Genomic DNA, 16,148 nt, shown 5'->3' on the forward strand with positions numbered 1-16,148 from the left:
TCTCTGACTGTCATAAATAAATAAATAAAAATAAACCTACAGCTATAGAAATGCTGTTCATTAAGTCACGATTCATTCCAGGAGAGTCTGTTATCAAATCACTCATAATGTAAACAAAAACAAGTTTCAGACTCCTCACTGGGAATTGACTGATGCTGAGTATTTCAAAGAACACTTGAGATACACAGGGAATGTGTAATCTGTTGTGAAATAAGATTTCCACTACACACAGAGTCATGCACATTGTGACATTTATTATAAAAACGGTCCAGAAAATAACTAGGTCAAAACTACAGAGTGTTAAGCCTTAAAGCAAATGGTTGGTTTAAGCTATGTTGCATCCTGGGGCTGTAACCAGTCCAGAAGGCTGTTTTGATTTTACAGAAATAGGATTTAGTTGGCAATATTCAATGAAAGATTTGAACAGAAACTCCTCCCCTCTGTCAAAGAAGAACATAGTGGAGGTCTTTGTTTAAATCTGCAAGTCTGTTTGCCTAAAACATGTGTGTACATGGTGTGAGTGGGGCAGAAGAAGTAGTTCAAGAGAAAAAGGTTTAAAAAGAAAAAAGCACAACCTTAACAACAGGAAAGGATGGCTGTGGGGGGGGGGGACAGGAGCAGAGTTACTAACTCCCTGTTCAGTTACTGAAGTAATCTTCTAGCCCCTCCAGGTCCATGTCCAGGGAGGAATTTGCCGAGGCCAGAGCAGGCGGTGCATCTCTGTTTCTCTGGACACTAGGTTTGGGTTGAGGTGTTTCTGGATGGCTGGATTCTTTCTTGACGTCTTTACCACCATTTAGGATCCGCTGGCTCTCAAAAAAGAACTGATTCGGATGATTCAAAGAAAAGCCACAATCATCTACCTGTAAAGAGAAGCAAATTTATATCATGCTACCAACCCCAAAGCTACAAATTAAGGGCTCTGAAGATTATCTCTACTTCTACTCAAAACTAATTTTACCTGCATCATGGATCCCAGCTGTTCTTATCCAGAGCAGACACTCAGCACTTACCCCACTACATTCTGAGGGAGCTTTGGCAGTCCCAAGATTCGCATTACTATGCCCAGTCTAAACCTTTACACTTAGATCCGGTTCCTACCCACTTCCTCCTCAACACTTCAATGGCTCAAAAGCAGCTCAAACTCCACATCAAACCCATTGCGTCACCACATCTGCCTTCTGTTCACAGTCACTGGTGTCATCATCCACTCTGTGAGACATCCTGGGCATCTTATCATCTCAGCCCTCCACATCCCATCCATGGCACAAATCCTCAAATCACTCCAAAGCTTGCTGACAACTAGTCAAATGAAAGCTATGTTTGATAGGACTGGAGTTGTTAATCAGTAGAAGAGCCACATTGCTAGCATGTGCAAAGGCCGTGGTTCTCAAAAAAGTAAACAGTGTGGGAAATAAATCTGGACATGTACGTGTGCCATGACATGTGTTTGTAATGCATAGGTTAAAGACCTGAGAAATCCATTACTTCCCAGCTCACTGAGGCTAAGCAAACATCTGGCTTTTGAAAGTGATCATAAGATCACTTTTGATCATTTTGATTCTGATCCCTCTCATCACTCCTATTTCAGAGCTTATTTATACGTCTGGGACATGTAATATCATTTAATATAATAAAACTGAGAAAGTGATCCTAATGTACCATCTTCATTCTAATCTTGGGCATTCCATCCTTTTGTAGAAAATGATTCCCTTTTTATGAATTTTTACTATAACGTAATAGAAACATGTCTAGCTTTATGGCTTTATGCTATTTCTTTTCTCACTAACCTTTAATTTTGAATATTACCTCATATTACTCATTACTTTGTGCCTCTTGAACTCAATGAGAATTGAGAAGGCATTAATAATTTATGTGTCTGAATAATGGGCAAACACTATTATCCTCACATTTTGATTCTAAAATACAGTAATGGCAAACAAGTATGTCTTCCATAATAGCAGTCAGCACTTATTAGTGTCTACGGAATGCCAACATTCTTTTTTTTTAATTATTTATTTATTTATTTGAGAGTGACAGACACAGAGAGAAAGACAGATAGAGGGAGAGAGAGAGAATGGGCATGCCAGGGCTTCCAGCCTCTGCAAACGAATTCCAGACGCGTGCGCCCCCTTGTGCATCTGGCTAACGTGGGACCTGGGGAACCGAGCCTCGAACCGGAGTCCTTAGGCTTCACAGGCAAGCGCTTAACCGCTAAGCCATCTCTCCAGCCCGCCAACATTCTTAAATGGTGTAAACACATGTGGTCTCCCCACCACACATAGTCTTAATGACCTCAACAAAAGCCCTATAATAACCACATTACCAGGCTTTCAGGTAACACAGCTAAAATAAAGAGGGTGGATATGTTGACAAGATCACACATAAGCAGGCAGAATCCATGCTCAGAATCAGTAATCTCCAGTGTCTTATCCTTGTGCCAAGATCAAACATATTGTGTTCATTCCTGAAAACTGGAAAATCTTTTACAACTTGGTGATCTCTATAGCAGTGTGACATAAGAAAACAGGAAGCACTTTCTCCATAGCGTGAACCTTCAAGTCACTTTCTTCACATTCAGTCAGATCAGATGAGTGGATCCCATGCGATCCAACTTAACATTCAATCAAATCAACCAAAAGGATCCTGTGCAACACAACCTGAGTCCTTGCCCTCTTCGGTAGGAGTTGACCACAAAATATTTTGCTTGGATTAGATTTTTTTTTTTTTTAATGTGGTTTCACTTGATTTTTTTGAACCAGAAACCATCACACTGTATATATGGGCACTTAAAATGCTTGGCTTGTTCGCCTGGCTGTCCTCGAACTTGTGAGCCTCCTGCTTCAGCCTCCTAAGCAGTGGGACTGCTCCCTGCTTTACCATGTTTACTTGCCACTCTTTCTACTGAAGTAGCTAGCGTGTGCACAGTAGGTATTTAATAAATATTTGATGAGCTGAGCCTAGAACTAGTCATACATTTCACATATTAAACTTACTACATAAAAAGCAATCTTATGAGTTAGTAGATTTTTAGATTATGAGAATTCATTTTATTAATGTTAAATAAATATCCAATCTGCTAGTCATATGCATAAAATCATTTTCAAAAATAGAAAAGTAATGGTGGTTATTATAATCTATCATATAGATTAAAAAGGATTAGTAGGGAGGAAAGGAGTTGCTTTGGCTCAGAATAAGCTGTCAATGGCAGACTATGATTCAGAAACAAGGTCTTCTCTGGGTTCTGTGATTCTCCTCAGTCAGCTAATAAAAACCTCTCCAATACTATTATAGTAACTTTACTGTTTAAGAGATTGATAGCAAATACACTCGATTAGGAGCTATTACCCAGATCACCAAGGAAATAAAAAATCTTTACTTTACATTTTTAATGGGACTGCTTAATTTAAAAATATTTCCTAAGTGTTTTATGATACATCTATAATTTTTATTAATATTCATTTGTGAACTTTTTTTATTATATTTGATTTAGTCTACCTCATGAAAAAAGCAGTCCAATATCAATAATAAATGCTGTATTTGCAAAGCATTTCATGAAAAGTTTATTGCTTAATACGTTTCAACCAAAAAGCTCCACATTTTTAAAACAGAAAACCAGAAATTATTAGGACTCTGTAGGTCCTTTAAGCTGAACCTTCTCCATGTATAGTTTGGCAAACAGATGCCTAAACAGACTACATAGCTCCCTCAGCCAATGAGCTAGCAACGGGACTTGCATGAATTGAAAATACACGAGTGTTCGGGTATGGTGGCGCACGCCTTTAATCCCAGCACTCTGGAGGCAGAGATAGGGGGATTACTGTGAGTTCGAGGCCATCCTGAGACTACATCATTAATTCCAGGTCAGCATGGACCAGAGTGAGATCCTACCTCAAAAAACCAAAAACCAAAACAAACAACAACAATAAATACACCACTGTTGTGCTAGAGAGATGGTTCAGCACTTAAGGTACTTTCCTGCAAAGCCAAAGGACACAGGTTTAATTCCCCAGGACCCACATAGCCAAATGCACAAGGTGGTGCATGTGTCTTGAGTTCCTTTGCAGTGGCTGGAGGCCCTGGCATACTCATTCTATCTGCCTCTTTCTCTCTCAAAAAAATAAAAACAAAGTATTTTAAAAAAACAAGCCAGGTGTGGTGGCACATGCCTTTAATCCCAGCACTTGGGAGGCAGAGGTAGGAGGACCGTGCCCTGAGTTCAAGGCCAGCCTGAGCTGACATAGTGAATTCCAGGTCAGCCTGAGCTAGAGTGAAATCCTACCTCGAAAAAAAAGATACCTCATCAAAGTGCCAAGAATAAGTGAGAGTGAAGTATTCAGCACTAAGTGAGACATCTCTATTACATCCTCCAAGGATCAGGGACCATTGTAGAAGAGGTGACAGAAAGAATTTGAGAGCCAAAGGAAGGGGAGAATGCTTTGCAGTACTGTCTTCCAGACACAAAGTGACTATGGTAGTCATGATCTCACAGTAGCTGACGCTACACATGACCTGCATAATAGGAGATCAGTGGCAGGGGAATTCAGAAGAAGGAAAAGTGAGGGTGGAAGGATGGGATTATGATCATGGTATACTGTCTATATGTATGGAAGTTGTCAATAAAAAGATACAGATCTTCTGTATGACCCTGTGATACTGCGCCCGGGAACTCAAAGGACCCTAAGTGAACATATCACAGAGATACTTGCACATCAGTGTTTAAAACTAACCTAAGTGTCCAACACAACAGAGGAACAGATAAAGAAAGTATGGGATATGCACACAATGGAATTGTTTTTCAGCCATAGAAAGACAAGTATGCTTTCTCTCACAGTGGCGTCTCAATTTCCTATAGGAAAATCATGTATATGTACATTAAAGTAGAGGTGAAACTGTCTCAGAACACTGGGGGCTAACCGGAGGTGGTGGGGGGAGAGTAAGAAGACGCCATGCACTATATACACTAAAATGAAAATGATGTGAATGGAGGAGGGAGAACAGGAAGACTATGCAATGCCCCTGTACAAGTATATGCTAGTATGAAAATGAGAGTTTATGCCAAGTTAAATAAACTGACAATGTATGCTCATGAAATGAACTTGGCATTCAAGATTGTTTTTAAGGGCTTTTTTATTAATAATACTTGGTGTGATGCTCATACACTTGGGGGTATGCTGCACCTTCCTTCAAGGTGCCAAGAAAACAATGTCCTAAATGGAATCATTAGATTTCACTGTGGGGAGTGAAATATATCAACTGTCAAGCTTCAGTTTCCTCATTGATGGAAGGGGCATGGTAATCATGCTATATCACAGGGTTGTTATGGAAACAACAATATGAACATAAGAAGACTTGTTAAATCTATGAAATCTAAATTAAATATTTTAGAAAGAATTAAAAAAGACAAGTTAATTAAAAAGAAGCTGAGTTCCCAGAAGAAAAGATCTTGTTCCATACAAATCATTAAATTCTTAAGCAATTTTTTAAAAATTTATTTGCAGATAGGGAGGGGAGACACATACAGAGAGAATGGGCACACCAGGGCTTCTAACCACTCCAAAAAACTCCAGATTTATGTGCCATTTTGTGCATGTGGCATTGCATGGGTACTGGAGAATCAAACCTGGGTTGTTAGGCTATATAGGCAAGTGACTTAACCACTGAACCATCTCTTTAGCCCTAAGTTCCTTTTTAAAAAATAGAAATTATTGTGTATAAGTATGTTAAAAAGATAAAATTGAATTGTAACCCCAAAACTATACATAGGAGTTACACCAAAAGATCAGAAAATGAAGAATATATCTTAACTTTCAAATATTTTTAAGGAATCCACTTTCTATGTATTTCCATGTTAATCAACTGTTACATGTTTAGTATGTATGTGTATGTATGCCAAGGTCAGAGGACAATTTCAAGGTGTCTATAGTGCACTTTTGAGAGAAGGGTTCTTGCCACTGCAAGCAAACTGCCATGCGGCTGTCTTTATGTGGGTGCTGGGAAAATAAACCCAGGCCAGCAGGCTTTGCAAGCAAGTGCCTTTAACGGCTAAGCTATCTTCCTAGTTCCTATTAATTGATATTTTTATTAACCTTTGAAAGTAGGGCCCCAAACCCTCAAACAAGGGCTGTACCACAGTCTCTAGGATGGCGTTTTCTGACTTTCCTTTGGAGGCATGCACTACTCTGACTTGTCTTATTAGGCGTGCTGTGGCTTATGAAGTTGAATGACAGCATAAAACTTAGGTCTTCCCTTCTTCCCACTGAACTGCATTTTCCTCTAGGGCCAATTCTTTTGAACCTTTTTTTTTTTTTAAAGAAATTATGGGGTATTTGCTATTCAGTCTTCTTTTCATCTTTAACAAAAGCAATAGATAAAAAGAGATATCGACATCCTAATTACCTATTTTCCATATTTCTGCTTGAACCAGCAGCTATTTTCTTTACCATTCATTCAACAAACACATTGTATTTGCTTCCTTCCAGATCTGAAGCACATGCTATAAGGAATCATCATGATTTTGTTTTGTGAATTTGCTAATTTCCCCTTTTTTTTTTGGTCTGGCTGATTGTTGCTATAGATGATTTTTTTTTTCGGTGAGTAATTTCTGATTATGTCTTGTACAATGTTTTAGGTATTGGGAGAAAGTCAATTGTGTGTTTTCATTTTGTCATATTGTACTGGTCAGTTTTGTGGGAATGTGACAAAATAATTGTGCTAAACAACTTCTAAGAGGGACAGGGCTTTAGCTCATAGTTCAGATTTCAGTCCATGATCCATTAGTTCTGTTTCTTTGGGGTTTACACTGAGGCATTACATCATGACAGGGAGAATGTGGTATATGGGGAGCTGTTCTCGTCAGGGAAGTTGGGAAATAGGGACTGAAGAAGGCCAAAGCCCCATTATCTACTTCAAGGATATGCCCTCTATAACCTAAGTTCCTTCCTCTAGACCCTACCTCCAAAAGGTTCTATCACCTTTCCCTTCAAGGGCACTCCCCTATAACCTCTTTTCCTTCCTCTAGACCCCACCTCCTAAAGATTCTACCCTCACCTACTTGGTATGATGAGCTTGTGACCAAGCCTTCAACAGATGGTTCATTAGTGGCTGTTTTAGACAGCTTCACATTGCTGGGATGAGCATCCAAACCAGACAGTTTATGAAAGGAAGGGGTTTATTTTCAATCTTATATGTTATAACAGACGTTGTACATTATAAATTTTAGATTTCTACTTCACAAAAACAAAAGGACATCAAAGGTGTGTGTTTGTGTGTGTGTGTGAGAGAGGGAGAGAGGGAGAGTGTGTGTGTTAGGGGGCATGTACATGTTGCCAAGGCCAGAGATTAACAATGGGTGTCTTCCTCAATTATTTTTTTTAAGACAGAGGCTCTCAATGAACCTAGAACTCACTGATTTGGCTATACCAGTTGTCCAGCAAGTTTAGCACTGGGATTATATGTGCATGCCACAATGCCCAGCTCTTTACATGGATTCTGGGGCTTTGAACTCAGGTTCTTAGGCTTGTATAGAATGCATTTTACCTACTGAACCATCTCCCCAACCCCACGCAAGGTTTTTAAAGGCAGGTTAATGAAATTATCACATTCTACTATCTTAAGTTTCATCCCCATGTTTGTGTGAAGAAGGGAAGAACTGAGTAGTATGTGTAGGCTCTGAGAAATGACACAGGAAACTATCCCAAATGAGAGATGGCAGTGACTTCTAGCCTAGGGTTCTAATTGGCATCTACAATGATGACCCTGAATATTACAAAAGGTATTATATGTGCCATTTATGGCTGCAGGAAAATACGTGAGGGGTGTCAACAATGTGCATTATGGGGAAGAAACTATGCTCAATTATTTGGAAAGGAAGTCTCCAGAATTACTCCATATTTAAAGATTTATTTCTTAATTTTTTTTTAATTTATTTATTTGAGAGCGACAGACACAGGGAGAAAGACAGATAGAGGGAGAGAGAGAGAATGGGTGCGCCAGGGCTTCTAGCCTCTGCAAACGAACTCCAGACGCATGCGCCCCCTTGTGCATCTGGCTAACGTGGGACCTGGGGAACCGAGCCTCGAACCGGGGTCCTTAGGCTTCACAGGCAAGCACTTTCCACCTGTTCTTTGAGAAAACATCTTCCACTGAAAGGCAACCCCTTCCTTTCATAAACTGTCTGGTTTGGATGCTCATCCCAGCAATGTGAAGCTGTCTAAAACAGCCACTAATGAACCATCTGTTGAAGGCTTGGTCACAAGCTCATCATACCAAGTAGGTGAGGGTAGAATCTTTAGGAGGTGGGGTCTAGAGGAAGGAAAAGAGGTTATAGGGGAGTGCCCTTGAAGGGAAAGGCAAGCACTTAACTGCTAAGCCATCTCTCCAGCCCTAAAGATTTATTTCTAAAGAAACTATTTTTAAGTTCGATGCAGAGATTAATTTACACAAGGTTTGGTGTTTTCATTCACACATGAAGCATATGGTCAAAAGTAAACTACAGTACACCATAAATGTTTTCACTGTTGCTTCTTTAAGACACCCAGAAAAACAGGTTTCATGTAGGCTAGCTTTTGAAACCTACTAAATGAATCTCCCGAACATTTGCCTGGATCAACATATTTTCCATACAATGACCTTTACACACATACAGGCCTCCTATTCCTGCCACAACAAATGCAGAGTTTGAAGAATAGAAGCAATATTGTTTTACCTATGGGATATTTGGGTTTAATCAATAGGTTTCGTGATGGCAGCTTATAATGAGGCAGCTGGTATTCACCAAAGCCATATGGAACTATCACAGTGCTGCTGCGAATGCTATCAATTAGCTGGTTCATTTTGCAAACTTCCATTTAAGTGAATGTCATCACAGAGGAAACTACATCACTCAGGAAAATGAACCAAGGGGCTTACGGGATGGGAAACAGAGTGGCAGAAACCTGACAATAAAAATAGGTTCTATTTTTACAGTAAGAAGAGTAAATGGAGAAATGCACAGCTAAAAAAAAAAAACAAAACTATAATCACAGATCTAGTAAATACAAATAGCCTTTTTTATTTCACTGATTAACATGTGGTTTAAGGTACATTGTGTCTGAATATGAGGATTTAGATGCATGGCTTTTCCATATCTTCATTACTCTAAGGCAAGTTTTTAAAATTGGCAACTGAGTTTAGAGTGAGTTCTTAAGTATGTTCTTATAGTATCTCTCCAAATGTATAAGTAATTTATTTCCTTTTTAAAAAATAAAATATTGGGTAAGAGATCTCAATTTTTTATGAAGTTCTGTGGCTTTTTAAGTCAGGGAGTTCACAAATGATTGAGGACATATATGAAACTACAACTCTTAAGCTGAACAAGTTAAGAAGTGTAATCGTGGGCTGAGGAGGAGGCTCAGTGGGCAAAGTACTTGTCACACTAGCATGAGGACCTGAGTACAGATCTTGAGCATCCACATAAAATGCTGGGTATAGAGACATGCAGCTATAATTCTAGTGCTGGAGATGTAGACAACAGGGAATCCCTGACACTGGCCAGCTAGTCTAGCCCAGTTAGAGAGCTCTGGGTTCAGTGGAAGATGTTTTCTCAAAGAACAGGTGGAAAGAGACTGAGGAAGACCCCCAACATTGACCTCCAGCTTTGACACACATACATGTGTACCCCCACACACATGTCCTCATATATGCAATCATGCATACACACATGTATACCACATATATACAAATATATAACACTCACACACATACCAAAAAAAGAAGAGAGAAAAAGAAGGGGGAGGGAAGGTGGAAGGGGCAGTTATCAAGAGAGCAAGTCATTCAAAACTGGTGCTGTAATACCAAACAGGTGACTTACCAGTGATATTCCTATTTTATGATATAATCCTATTTATAGAAGACATTTTTCCTATGAATGCTTATCAAGAAACTCTGTAATTACATGAACCTGAATAGAAAACTTATCTATTGACAATAGAAAATAGAAAAATAGTAACATAAAATATGAATGCAATTATAAAATTGATTTTATTTTTAAAATATTTTTATTTATTTGCAAGGGTGGGGGAAGACAGAAAATGAGTATGCCAGAGCCACTTGCAACTGCAAATGAACTTCAGATGCATGTGCCACTTTATGCACTGACTTTACAAGGGTATGGGAAAATGGAATCCAGATGACTGGGCTTTGCAGACAAGTGCTTTTTAACCTCTAAGGCATCTTTCCAGCCCCTAAATTATAATATTCAGCATAGTAGCTGATTCAAGAAATAGCATCTTTTGTGAGAGAGTCATGGATCCCTGTGAAATCTTCTTAATACCACAGACTTCTTAATAGTGCATATGTCCACTCAGAGACAAAATATTTTTAGAGGTACATGGACCTCCAAACTCTATTCTTGGGTGTCTATTTGAGGTATAATCAATAATTGTGACCTGGGGGCCAGCGGGCTGAATTTGGGTCACAGATGTTTTCTGTTAGCTTGCACAGACCAGGCAACTTCATCCACACAAATGCTTCTAACAGGGCCTAAATTCTTCAGTGAATCAGTTTGTGCCTTACTGCTCCTAACCTCAGCCAACTTGACCTTTCTGGATTATTTGTGTCATCACTAAAGACCTCTTGAGCTTGTGATCCTTGCTCTCCATATTTTAAACCTTTCTCTGTGCCAGGCTAAATCACTCTAGCCACCCTGAAGGACTGCTGGTCCTACAGGACTGGGACGATAAATAGCAAGCACATTGCTCAGATACCCTTGTAGTTACAGCTAACCAAGTTCCCACCACGCAGGATATATGAGACTTGGCAATCAGATTAAATTAACAGCAAATGGCAGCCACAAATAAAGGAGATTTTCTGCACAGAAGATGGAAACACTCTTTGGTTTCTCTGGGCAGCTATTGCATGGCAGATTCTAGATCTAATCTATCTTGAAGACTGGCAAACAAAGGCCTGTGGGTCATATGCGACCCTACATTTTAATAAAGTTATATTCACAGCTATGCCTGTTCATTTTGTTGGTTTTTTGAGGTAAGGTCTCAGGCTGGCCTTGAACTGATAGCAAGGCATCAAGCCTACCTACATATTTTCTGTTTAAATTGTTTTGCATATGTATGTGTATACATGTATGTATGTGGGTGAATGATGAATGTGTCCATGCGTGTACAAGGTGTGGAGGCCACAGACCAGCATCAGATGTCTTCTTTGATCACTCTCTACTGTATTTCTTTCTTACTTTGTTGTTGTTTTCAAGGCTGATTAGCATATTTTTTGAGACCAGGTCTCTCACTCAGCCTGGACTAGCTGATTAGGAAACCCCTAGGGTGCACACAGGCATACTCAGCTTTCACATGGGTTCTGAAGATCAGAATTGGTACCAACTGGCTGACAGGATAAACACCAAAAAGCACTTTACCAATTGAGTCACCTCCCTAGCCCATTTACCTACCTTCAATGGCTGCTTTTGGACTGCAATGGCCGAGTTGAGTAGCTGTCACTGAGACGGCACAGAACCTAACGTCTAGAATTTTTTGCTACCTGCCATTTCATTGGAAAAGCTTACCAATTTTAGGTCTTGAATGTAGACATGGAGAGTGGGTAGAAACTGCAGTAAAGTGGGATCCTGCTAGTTCAATAGTCTTGGTTCTGTAGCAGCCAAGCTGGGCTCTGCAACCCTTTTACAAATGAGTTAACTGATACCATGTAATAAATCCATTTCCATTGAACATGGGGAGAATGGTTTCCTTGCTGCAACTAAAAGTGCCCAGTGAAATGCTGGATAACAAAAGACACACAGTTAAACTCTAAAGCAAATTTACTTACATTATGTGTCATCTCGAAGTATTTTTGACAGGCAACCTGATAATGTGTCCCCTTTACAAAATCCAAAATCTAGAATGAATGAGGAAAAGGAAAAAGAAAATTACCATTTAAGTTTCTTCTAAGCCACTGGAGCTCAGTTGTTGGCATTTTCATAATCTTCATTCCAGACAGGAAATAAACTAAATCATGAAGAAGGGGCTAAGTCATGCTTACACGGATATTAAAGTATCTAGGTAATACTAACATGGATATTAAAGTTTTCTAAGTAATGCTTACACAGATATTCAAGTGTTCTAAGTAAGGCTAGGTAGGGTAGATACTAGAGTGTTCTAAGTAATGGTAACACAGATATGAAAGTGTTCTAAGCAATGGTAACACAGATATTAAAGTGTTCTAAGTAATGCTAACACAGGTATTAAAGTGTTTAAGGAAAGCTAACACGGATATTGAAGTGTCTCAGTAACGCTAACACAGGTATTAAAGTGTTCTAAGCAATGGTAACATGGATATTAAGATGTCTGAGTAATGCTAACATGGATATTAAAATGTCTAAGTAATGCTAACATAGATATTAAAATGTTCTAAGTAATGCTAACATAGATATTAAAGTGTCTAAGTAATGCGAACATGGCTATTAAAGTGTCTGAGTAATGCTAACATGGATATTAAAGTGTTCTAAGCCATGCTAACGCTTTGAGCTTATACTATGATGCATTTTCACATTGATATTAAAGTTTTTCAGATGAATTCACAATTACTGGTCAACAGTAATCTCAGGGTAGCCTTGAATTCATGTTGATCCCCCTACCTCTGCCTCCCGAGTGCTGGGTAAAGGCCTGCACCACCAAAACTGGCTGACTTAAGTATTTTTATTTTTATGCATTTTTAATGTTTGGATTTTCATGGTAGGGTCTCATTCTAGCTCAGGCTTGTTGGGCTCTGAAAGCCCAGGAGTGAGGCCTAGTGGAACTTCCTGAGCCTAGCTAGAGTTTGGCGACCTGTCTCTGGCCAGCTAGGACTCAGCAAGACGCCTAATGGCTTCAGGCCTGCCACCTCGGCGTGGCAATTGTAATTATCATTTCAATAGCTACAGTTTACTATTGGCCCTTACCTCTGCCCCAACCTCCTAAAACCCCGCCTTCATCCCCAACATGATATAGGCAACTGCTCATAGCAATAAAACGAATTTTTTCTGTGAGTTTCTGCTTTGAAAAGACTCCCGACTCAGTGTGGTTTTCCTCCGGTGGCCAGGAGAGGTTTCTGAGTCGTCTTATGCTCATCTTCCTCCTTCAACCCCTTGGGAGGAACCAGCTGGCCTGGTCCTTCCAAAGCACTACCTACCGGGGAGGAGCCCGGCATCTGGGCCTAACGTGCGGCTCTGGGAACCCGGCAGACTAGTACCCCGTGAGAGGCAGTCATTGAGGAGGTAATCGGTGTACATGTGCAGGTGAGCGTACCCCATGAGTTATGAGGCAATCTTCATACTTAATGCGCTAAACTTTGCTTCTATAACCTATATTTGTTTGTCAACATTTCTTCGTTCCCTTTCTCTTTCCCTTCACCTTCAGTTTGCTGGCGGCTTTTGTATTTCTAAAGGCTTGTGCTTCCCTCTCTCTCTCTCTCTCTCTCTCTCTCTCTGCTTGGGCCTGAGAAGGCAGGCCAGCTTTTTCTGCCATTATGGAACTTCCCCTGGATCTGTAAGCTTCAATAAATATTCCTTCCTCCATAACTGTACCTGGTCTGGAAGTTTATCTCAGCAAACCTAAAGCTGTCTAATGAGCTGAGATGAACCTGACCATGTAGATGTTAATCTTTTGGAAGCTTTGTTTTGGAGAAATAGGCATGGACTGGGTGCTTACAACTAAAGGTGTCTTCTGGAGTGGTAAACCAAATTTATAGACTATTCAGATGAAAGTTTAAAAATACTAGGTGCAGACAGCATTAAACTTCGAGGCTTGGCTTATAAGCTTTCTAAGAGGAAAGAAAGACTACAGGGGACTTTGTTGGAACTGGGCTACTGGCGTAAGGGCTGGCTACATCCTGCTGCCCAGGCCCAGAGAGTTTAATCAAGGTTAAAATTGTAATAGACTGACATGCATAGCTAGAGATATTGGATTAAGAGATTTAAGATTTTTGTTGTTGTTGTTGTTTTGGTTTGGTTTCTCGAGGTAGGGTTTCACTCTAGCCCAGGCTGACCTGGAATTCCCTATGGAGCCTCAGGGTGGCCTAAAACTCATGGTAATCCTCCTACCTTGGTACCACCATGCCCGGCTGAGACTTAAGATTTTAAACTAGAAAACCTCAAGCAAGTTAAAATTACAGGCACTGAGACTAATTTTAGGTTATGATGGTTCAATATACATTGTTTTAATCTCTCCTTGCTATGCCTTATACCAGTTAAAAATGTTTATTCTATGCCTTTATATGTTAGAAGTGTTTAACTTGTTTACTTTTACAGGTCTTAATATCTTAAATTGGTCAAGACTGTGGGGACCTTTAAAATTAAACTAAGTACAATTTATAATATATAATAGTTATAAATCTACTGGGAGCCAGGGGCAAAATTTGGCAATTTAAATAAATGGCCCATCTCCTGGCAGCTTGTACCCGACCCTCCCATACTGGGAATTGGCTGCCATGTTGCCCCCTTGGACTGACCCAGGTGGGGACAGGGAGAATTTTGCCCTTTCGTGGTGACTGGGCTCACTAACCTTTTCCTGCGCCTACTAGACATTGGCACATGCCAGGAAAAAATCTAAACATGCCATTAGTCATATACTTCATTGTTTTACCACTCTTGGGCTGCCTGATCAAATTAAAACAGATAATGGCCCCTGCTTCGTAAGCAAGGCCCTTGTAGATTTTTCTCCATACCTAAAAAATTTTACATTCCACAGGCATCCCCTACAACCCTCAGGGCCAGGCTATCGTTAAAAGATATAATCAGACTCTCAAGTCTCAATTACAAAAATAAAAGGGGGAATCCTTACCCCCACATGATCAACTAAAAAAGGCCTTATTTACCCTAAATATTCTAAATTTTTCTAACAATTTAAAAGATCTATTGGGAGCCAGGGGCGAAATGTAGTAATTTAAATAAATGGCCCCCAATATATTCAATTGTTTATCTTAAGGTGTGATGGTGGGTTTCAGATTTCAATCTAAAGATATACAAAATATGCCTAGCAGGAGTTCCTAAAGTGTACTGTGACTTTAGGCTTTAGGCTTGTACTTTTAATGTCTAACTATCCTTCATACTCACAGCTTTAAAGTAGTTCCTGAAAAAATTCAAACTGTACCTCCCTTTAAGATCTTGGGCTTGATCCTTACCCTAGATTCAGTTTCACCTGACATGGAATTCACTATGTAGTCTCAGGTTAGCCTCTAACTCACAGTGATACTCCTTTAATCTCAGCACTTGGGATGCTACTGTAGGAGCTGGCCTTGTACAACTGGCTCCCCACCTTCCCTGCCTCGGGTTTCCCATCCCCTGGTTCCCATGGGCTGAAGAATGCATGCAAGTTGAGTGAGTAGGCTAGAGCTCCCAGTTCCCCAGGTAACTTTGATGCACTTGCAACCTCTATAATCTGCAGTTATGACCCCATTCTATACCAATCCAGTTCACATATGAAACAGAAAACTCAGTCAAGATCCTACAAAGACAAATATTTGCTTCCTCCTCAATAAAATAAGACTTCCCGCCATGGGTAACCACAATACCATAAAAAGGAAAGTCAGAAAACTGAGAGATCTCTACCAGGATGGAAGCCTCCAATGAAAACATACAGAAAACAAAAGAAATTGAATCCCAACATGAAAACACAACAAGCTATGTGATGCTGATCAAAATAATTGTTGAACTGGATCAAAAAACCAACAATTGCATAAATAAAATTAACCAGAATCATCTCTTAGAGCACTCAGCTTTTGTCACTAGGCTTAATTTAATTGAAGAAAAACAGAGAAGACTCAAAAGACATATAACTGAAATGAATGTGAGTCAACAAATAGAGGATCTCAACAACCAACTGATTGGAGACATGATCAAATGCAAGAATGAATTCCATGAAACATTAAGAAAATCAGACCTCAAACTGAAATTGTACCTCAAAAAAGAGACAGACACAATGCAAAATAATGCAACAGGAAAAAAAATCAAATAGACCTTTTAAAAACATCTCTACAAACACTGACAGAGTCACTCATGTGGAAGTCAGAACCTCTTAGCAGGAAGACAAGACAGAAGTTGATAAGGAGTCCAAAGACCTGTTATGTTCAAACAATTATGTGCACAGAATATAAGGGAACAATGGTATACCCTGTAACAACCAAAG

The 16,148-nt window shown here is 39.7% G+C and overlaps 1 protein-coding gene across 1 annotated transcript in view; it reads right to left on the minus strand.

The window, feature by feature from the left end:
- Positions 1 to 234: 234 nt before the first annotated feature.
- Positions 235 to 16,148, minus strand: part of Prim2 (DNA primase subunit 2) — a 180,072-nt gene continuing 164,158 nt past the window's right edge. Inside the window, exons 13-14 of the mRNA XM_004668191.2 lie at positions 11,815 to 11,883; positions 235 to 863 (exon numbers count right to left, since the gene is read on the minus strand). Of these exons, the coding sequence (XP_004668248.1) occupies positions 639 to 863; positions 11,815 to 11,883 (294 nt within the window). The 3' untranslated portion in view covers positions 235 to 638. The remainder of the gene's footprint in view (positions 864 to 11,814; positions 11,884 to 16,148) is intronic.

Source organism: Jaculus jaculus, chromosome 8, assembly GCF_020740685.1.
Source record: "Jaculus jaculus isolate mJacJac1 chromosome 8, mJacJac1.mat.Y.cur, whole genome shotgun sequence".
NCBI lineage: Eukaryota > Metazoa > Chordata > Mammalia > Rodentia > Dipodidae > Jaculus > Jaculus jaculus.